Source organism: Haliaeetus leucocephalus, unplaced genomic scaffold (assembly GCF_000737465.1).
Source record: "Haliaeetus leucocephalus isolate CR32 unplaced genomic scaffold, Haliaeetus_leucocephalus-4.0 Scaffold160, whole genome shotgun sequence".
NCBI classification, from domain to species: domain Eukaryota; kingdom Metazoa; phylum Chordata; class Aves; order Accipitriformes; family Accipitridae; genus Haliaeetus; species Haliaeetus leucocephalus.
The window spans coordinates 241,108-249,064 of NW_010972596.1; the positions used below are offsets into that span (position 1 = coordinate 241,108).

A 7,957-nucleotide genomic window follows, 5' to 3' on the forward strand; every position below is an offset into this window, starting at 1 on the left:
CGAGCACATGGATGCAGTCCCAACCTAACCCCTTCCTTGTAATACTCTAAGGTATGGAAAGACTGAAAAAGAAAGGTATCAATCACTGGCAGAATTTTAGGCTACAGGTTTATTGCAGTCAGCTTGCTTCAGCAGTACAGAGGGAAAATAAGAAAAAGCTATACCCCCCCCCCCCCTTATAAGCACTGTCACATGGGGTAGTTTTACCATCAATGCTGTAAACTGCAGTGGGGCAGGGGGAAGAGAACCCAATAAATCCTCCCCCCCCAAGCAGTGTTTAGCTTTTGGGTCAGCCTAGTTTAATGCTGTTGCTTCCAGCTCCCTCTTCTGCAGCTTATAACGGACTAGGGTTGTAACAAAATATTAATTGCAGCAGCATCAGCAAGGAAAGTCACTTACTTATTCTACTAAGCACCAATGCACTAAAATGTACAAAAATGGGGAAGAGAGAAGAGACAAGGGATGAGACAAACGTACTGTAGTACACAGGATGAGTCTGTGAAATTATGTATAGGGGCTCATTATCATTCTTTTAATACCTGGACATCTTGTAAAGCAACAATGACCAACGTTCCTCTGAAAACCTGGGGTTGGGTGCCCATGCGCAGCTGCAGTGCTCTACTCTAACAGTAGAGTACCAACCCACTGCTGACAAATTGGAAGCCCCAAGAGAATTATTGTTCCTCGCTAGCCTGTAAGACACAGGAATATAGGCCAGAACATACTGTAAGGAAGACTGCTAAGTCAAAAATCATCTAGCACTCTGATTTCCTTACTAGTCTGATAATAGCCATCATCAGCTGCAAAGACAAATCAAACTGGCAAAGACCTTGCACTCGTTTATCATACTTAGACTAAATCCTTCAGCTATCAGCAGTGGGACCATCTGTATACAGGCAGCTGTAGTCCAGTTTCCCAAAGCAACAACTGAATGGGACACAGCAAGTCCCTTGGCTACACTTTGCTGCTGAAGAAGATGTGACCAGGCAGTTCAGGGCAGACAGGTGTAACTGAGGGGTGGATTCCCCAAATGTACTGCTATTTAAACATGACCTGCAGGTTCTGGTTGTGACCTTCAATTTCTAAGAAAAGCCTTCATTTCCTAAAAAGAGTATCTAAATCTATCTATCATCTTCTGCACCAGAACAGCCAATTTATCTTAAGTATGCAAGGAAGTAGTACTATTTGGACAACCAGGACATAAAACAAGACTTCTAAAAATATTTACTTCAATAGTTTACATTCCAGAAGTATTCCAAATACCTTCAAGTCCTTTAATCAACAGGACAGGGAGACCAGCATTCACACATTCCTTGGTTTTTCCATCTGTTAATGCCCTTTGTAGACATTTTTCTAAGTCAGTCAGTCAAATCATCAAGTGTACAAGCACCTCCAGACAGGTTTTCAGCTTCACTGAGCTTTGAGGAGGTGCAAATAAAACCACAAGGTACAGATCACCAGAACATTCAAGACCGAACAGTGAGAAAGAACGACAGCTGGTACTGGCAACTCCCATCTGCACGTGTAGGAAGAAGTCCTGCCACAGGCACACGCCTGCAGGACAGCCCTCGACTGGCTGCTGCACTACGCTCAATTCACAAGTGCCTGCAACAGCCTGCCACCTGCTTTTCACCACAGTGGCACATGACCTGCTTCAGCTACCCAAATGTTAACAGAAACAGCAGGGTTATCACAAAATATTTCTTCATTAGAAATGCACAGTTTATTTCAATGCGCCAATAAAAAAAGCCCAACATTTCCAGATCACAGAACGTTAACACAACAAAAGAGTTTTGCATTAGTCTACTAATAAGACTTTTAAAAGATTCAGATTCATGCCAATTGTTAGTCAATAGAAACAGCCTTCTAGGCCTAAGCCCTTACATTTATAAAGACACCACAAAATCCCTTATAATAATGTAAACAAAATAAATTTTCTTCTTAAACTTTTTAAATTTGAATCCATTCTTTCAGGACTTGCACTCCTTCAAGGGCTTCCTGATGGTGAGTGACTGAAAGGGAAAGAAAAAGATTTAGACCAACTCCTACAGCAAAAACAACAGAAACTGTGCCTGCTACCCCAGGTTTCCTCTGCTCAGGAGCCCTCCCCCCCACCTCATAATGCCTCTCCCCATGCTGTTTTCATTTCCAGTTCATGAATAATGAGAAAAGTGCTATATTTTACACCTTTAGTAACGACTGCTTTAAGCTTGAAAAGGGCAGGCAAAATAAGAGACATCAGCTGCGACAGCTAGATGAGACATCAGACCTGCTCAGAAAGCACCTTGGAGCCTGTGCTCCAGCTGTGCAGAGGAATTCTTACCCTGCCATAACCTACGCAGTTCCAGTATAGTACCTTATGGCTAGCCCTGTCTCAGACTAGGTAAATTCCAGCACGTACTTCTCTGGTTACGTGGGAAAACTTGCTTCTTACTTCACAGTGCACAGCAAAACTTGGCGGCTGTGCAACTGAGTGAGAGCCAGCTGTCAGGAGCCACCAGCAGGAATTTAATCCTACCACGTACTCAAGGTTTGCTCCACACCTTACATTACCCACTTCTTCCCAGATTCTCAATTCCTCAGGGTCCTCAGGATAGTTGATTCTCATTTGCCCACATTTTCTGTTGTCCTTTAAAATTTAATTTAAGTAGGTTACCTTAGAGTTATTACCATGAAGTTCTGACTACCAGCTGTAGGAAGTGCCCATAACAATTCATCTTTTCACAGTTCACAAATAAGACAAGTAAAAAACTTTAAGCTTTTATCCTTGCACAAGTTAACTTCTATAGCAACCAATCCAGATACTAGTTCTATGTAACTGTATGGAACGCTCCAGTTTTAAGATATTCCTACCTTCTCTTTGGAGATGGTGATCTGGACTTTGAGCGACTGTTGAAAAAAAACAAAACAAACAAAACAAAACAAAACAATCAATGTTGTAAACTTGTATACACTCAGTAACCACTTTTGACCATTTAAAAACAGTAGTAATAGTTTGATGTTCTTAAATAAACTCAAAGGCACCACCCTTAATGCTGCTGATAACAAGTATACCAAATTACTTTAAGCAAGAAGCTGCAGTTGAGAAGAACTGCTGAAAGCCAGAGCCCTCAGGAAAAGAGCAACACACAGCTTCAAAGCAGCTCTAAAATGATCACAGTAATCCTGCAAAGCAGGAGCAGTGAATCGAGTAGAGTCAAGTCAGGAAGACTGAGAACTACAGACAGTTGAGAACAGAGGTAGGGAAAGATACACCCCAAATCCTGTAAAAAAATATTTTTCGTTACAATCATGGGTTAAACAAAAACTGGTATCCACAACCCTTCTGGAAGAATTGCCTACTGTCCCACAAAAACCAGCTATTAAAAAAATACATAAAAATAATGTATGAAAGTATTTAAAAATCAGCTGTTAAAAAAACAACAAAAACCCCAAACTCTTCCACGTGCAACACAAATACTGGTCCATGCAGAGATTTCAAATTATGACCAAAAAACCTACACCCCCACCCCCCCCACCCCCAAAAAACCAACTGAGTGCTACTTGTATTTATACGCTCACCTTTTAGCAGGTAAGCCAGATTTAGATCTACCATGGGACCCAGACCTACAACAGGAGAAAAATAAAGCTCAGCAAAGCAGCCAGTGGCACGCACATACAATGAAAGTTAGCTAAACCAGCAACAGCAAATTCATACTACACAGCATCACAAACCAGAGAGGAAGGCTCTGGTGTCTGGTGCTGCAGCCTTTTCCTGTGACATTTCAGGAGAATCCTTTAGCTCTTATTCCAGAGACCTCACTTATCAGAACACAAGAGTACAAGCACCAGAAGCTCCCCAGCAAAGCTTCAGCTACTACCTTCACAAAACCAAAGACCTTGTACCAGGCTCCCAGACTTTCTCCCTGCCTGCAAGCGTCCCTTCCATAAAGGGAAGAATAGTTTCAAGTGTCATCTTAGAACATCTTTTAATAGCACTTTAAGAGCCTGGAATCAGCCACAGGTAAGTATGTGTGCCGAAGAGCTGATGCATTCTTCAGATCAAGTTCCCAGTACCACTTTTATTCAAGTATAATATAGCTCTTTCATCAGTTACCCAATGAAAACAGCATTTCAGTTTTCAGTATCTCGTTACTAATGTGCAAACTATTCCCAGCTCGTCCCAGTGTCATCTACTCAAACAGTGAGACTTTCCTCCCATGTTTATCATGTCACTTTACCAACTCAAGTATTTGCTGTTACTTAGAAAATATTTGTCCTCCTTGAGTGTGGAATTCAGGCATGTGGTATTACTGAACATCAGAAAGCCCAGTATTTCAGATAGTCAGTTGTTTAATAAGACTTGGCCAAAACCGTAAGAAACTTTTATTCTATTTCTGCTCAGTTTTTAAAGGCCAATCAAGATTCACCTTTACCCGGCCTATTAACTTATAGAAATACTACGTGGACACTGCTGGCACAACTTAAGCACAGAGTTCGGTGCCACTGCTTTGAAACCTGCCTCGTCACTATGCTGAGCCATCCTCTGTCACAGTTCCTAACACTATAACCAGTAATTTTGTTACTGCATCATCACAGTTACACAGAATGGAGTGTTACACAGAATGGAGTTGCTCACTACCCCGAACTTGTTTTTCGTAGCATGAGCATGACTTTTTCCTTTGGTAAGAAATAGAGTAAGGCAGCATGCAAGAGCATCATCTTACTACAAGAACTGCTGGCAAATCCTCCTTCCGAGAGGCACAGCAACAAAGCAAGACTGCAAATAAAAAGCTCCAGAAGCAGCACCGGTTACGTACTAGTGTTTTGCTGTATTAGCAGAGGCTGGAGTTTTCACAGTGCTTCCGTAACTCCAGTCCTGAACTACCACTTCTCACCACTGCAATTGCAGACCTATGCAAAGCCAGCATTCCTCAGAAATTTCAGTGCAAGTATCAAGTCTTTCATACAGGAGCATGACTGTCTCAGAACTAGAAGTCACCAAGCAACATCATCAATATCCAGACTCTTGCACAGTAGCAGCATGCAATTTGAGCCTGGCTAGTCATCTCCTGCATTACAGACTTGTACAAGTGGTAAATCAGGACAGCTCTAGTAATAATAACAATCATCATCGCCTTGAAGGCTCAATGTGCAAGTCCTAAAGTAGCAGGCAGACCCCGAAAAAACATTTCTCTTCCCCCGTTCTAATGCAAAACAAAAGACAGCTTCTTCCAACTTACCAGCTCTCATGTCCATCACATTTTTATCCTACTCTTTCATCCTCCATCCAACTAAGATGTATCACAAAGGACAGAGGAAAATAATGCAAGAACGTGTATTCTATACCCATTTTCTTCAACTTCCATTTCAGCATGGAAAACATCCAGATCCACAAAACCAGGGCTCTACATGTCAGAGCAGTCCTTCAAAATGCCCTGTGGCATTAGGACTCATGGTCCTGTTCATTCAGCCCTCCAAAACTCTGGACTGAAGCGTCCTACCCCATATAAGGTAGTGCTTAGCACTACAGCAATTTAATTTGATCTAACTCTCAGAACTGGAACTGACAAAGCTGAAAAGCCATAAGCAAGAGTTCAGTCAATAGCAGCAACCTTCTCATCACTTCCCCACCCCCAGCATTTGGGATTTAGAAAAAAACAGGCCAAGAAAAACCTAAGCAGCATTTCCTGCAGGACACAAGGTCAAGCATTCTCTACATGCATAGGCATTAACTAGTTCTCAGAACTTCTCTCCACAGACCTTAAATCATATATATGCTTTGTTTATGGCTACATATACATAGACTATATATAGCAGCCACCCACCAAAACAAACTCATGTTTATCACAAGAAATCAACCACTACTTTAGTCTGTGAAAAGGCATAAATTATTAACCTTAAGTGTGAATACTGCTATGCTGCACAACCTTCTAACCCCTTCCAGCCAAACTCCCCTGGGGAAGAAAAAAAAAAAAAAAACAAACCCAAAACCATTACTGGTTTGAATTTAAACAAGTATCTTACCTGCTTCGAGGCCATACAACAGACCGGGACCTTGAGCGTGATCTGGACCTAGATCTAGAAAAAATAAAAAAAGCAGTGAAAGCTCAACTACTACTACATGGTTCACACAGCTGAGATAGTATTCTTTGACTTTTATGATACTGACCTCAGAGAATTTTGTTGGAACCATAGGTTTTGCAAAAATAACTTTTATTATTAGAAAGCTGTAGTACTTTTGGCCAGTACTACCATCCCCACAATAAATCGCACCACACTCGTCGACTAAGCACAATTACTCCCTGTATCCTTGAGGCTGAAGTAGGAAACCTTAACCATAGATCAAGGCTGTAACTTCACAAGAGTATAAAAAAAAAGCTCAGAACCAGCAGTTCCAAAATTATATGCTTAAATTTTTAACTTCAAAGAAACTGTTCAGATTCGCTCTCGGGGATGTACACTATGAAGGTTCCTGAAAACACACGGACTGCTAAATACGAACTTAAATGTTAACTCCAACAGTTACATTCCCTTCAACAATGTTGTGGGCTTAAGAGAAAATACATACCTTGATCTCCTTAAAGAACCAGATCGAGATCTGCGGGGTGAAAATGATCTATACCTACGAGGAGAGATTGATCTGGACCTGCGGTAGGAAGCTGACCTTGATCTACAAAACAAAGGGAAAAAACAACCAAAATTACTGCACGGTACTTATCACTAGGACTACAGAAAAGGCTGGAGCAGAGGGAGGAGAAAGAAAAAAGAATGGAAACATAACAGTCAGAACCCTACCTCCTACCACGACTCCGACTGCGTGACCGAGAATACCTTCTTCCTCGGGACCTTGAACGGGATCTAGACCGGGACCTGGTTTTAGGTTAGAGAAAACAGGTATCAGGAAACAGCTGCAGCAATCAGTGCATGTGAGGCCCTGCTGAAGTCAAAACTGATTTCAGACAACTAAAAAGAAAAAAAAAAAAAAACCAAACCAAACCAAACCAACAAAAACACACCACTAGCATCTGTCAGTTGGAAAAATCTCTGGGCCTACTTGTCTTGAGCATTTTACTACCTAGAAAAATGTTAAAAGCTGAATTACATTGCAGAATTACATTAGAATAGAAAACACTGTAATGTGTATTTAAAATAAACCTTGCAAGTTTGCAGGTCGACCCTCTTTGGCCCAAGGTCTAGCAGATCTAGACGATCTAGAAGTATCTATAGCCGATCGCTGCATCTAGGTGTTCTCTTCAATCTAACGACGATCAAACTGACAGCCCAATGAGCCAGGGTGAGGCTTGATTGACGCAAGAAGATTTTTCTAGGTGGGAATGTGGTCAATCTGGTGTTCCTCTTTCTAAACCGGAGGGGGGCCCCAATTGAAAGCCAAATTTACTGTTACGGCGATCACCGTCTCAAATTTTCTGCCCTTAAAGAATAAGGTGAAGCTACGTGTAGATGGCTCGAGGGGATCTGGCCTCTTATGCTGATCACCTCAAGGTCTAGGAGGATCTTAAGTGTCGGATTTGCAAGGCGCCTCAGCATGAAATCTTAAGGCTCGTGACATTCTGAATCAAGGCGACTGACTCAAACGAAGAAACCTGAAAGGTTTTGACCAGGTTGATTATTAAGATATTAACATTTTATATGTATCAGCAAAAAAAAATTGTGATATAAACCTGTTGACTTACAACATTAAGAGTTAAAACTGGCGTAACATTCTGTTCTTTGCTAACAAGAGCTACACAAAAGTGAACTGGCGAAGCAACCCAGCCACCCTGGCCCCACACGTACCTGCTCCTCCTTCGGCGACTATAGCGGTGACAATCATAAGCATAGTGGCCTTTCTCACCACACTCGTAGCATCTGTCATTAGGGTCAAAGGGGCGCCGCGCAGGAGGCCTGTCGTAACGGGAGCGACGAGGCATCCCCGTTGACACTTCCACTCTAACCCTGGAGCCACATATTATCC

General features: G+C 42.0%; 1 protein-coding gene across 7 annotated transcripts; it reads right to left on the reverse strand.

Annotated features, from left to right (window-relative positions):
* Positions 1 to 111: 111 nt before the first annotated feature.
* Positions 112 to 7,951, reverse strand: LOC104828640 (serine/arginine-rich splicing factor 7-like). 7 transcript variants are annotated; one of them, XM_010562441.1, is made up of 8 exons: positions 7,780 to 7,951; positions 6,778 to 6,852; positions 6,551 to 6,652; positions 6,007 to 6,060; positions 3,562 to 3,606; positions 2,854 to 2,889; positions 2,558 to 2,629; positions 112 to 2,012 (listed from the first exon to the last, which is right to left on the reverse strand). In XM_010562441.1, exons 1-7 carry the CDS (start codon positions 7,911 to 7,913, stop codon positions 2,605 to 2,607), a joined length of 471 nt encoding a protein of 156 aa, XP_010560743.1. In that variant the 5' UTR covers positions 7,914 to 7,951; the 3' UTR covers positions 112 to 2,012; positions 2,558 to 2,604. The 7 variants fall into 7 exon arrangements, 5 of the variants coding, with proteins under 5 accessions (XP_010560743.1, XP_010560741.1, XP_010560744.1 ...); XM_010562439.1 differs by lacking the exon at positions 2,558 to 2,629; XM_010562440.1 differs by lacking the exon at positions 112 to 2,012 and having other exon boundaries at positions 2,323 to 2,629.
* Between the last annotated feature and the right edge of the window lie 6 nt (positions 7,952 to 7,957).

Bases quoted from the DNA above. Each gene is read 5' to 3' on its own strand.
- LOC104828640 (XM_010562439.1), bottom strand. From the start codon at position 7,913: ATGCCTCGTCGCTCCCGTTACGACAGGCCTCCTGCGCGGCGCCCCTTT. The intron at 6,853-7,779 runs GTACGTGTGGGG...ACCTAAAACCAG, and splicing joins AGTCGCCGAAGGAGGAGCAG to GTCCCGGTCTAGATCCCGTT. The intron at 6,061-6,550 runs GTATGTATTTTC...TATTTTTTCTAG, and splicing joins GGTTCTTTAAGGAGATCAAG to ATCTAGGTCCAGATCACGCT.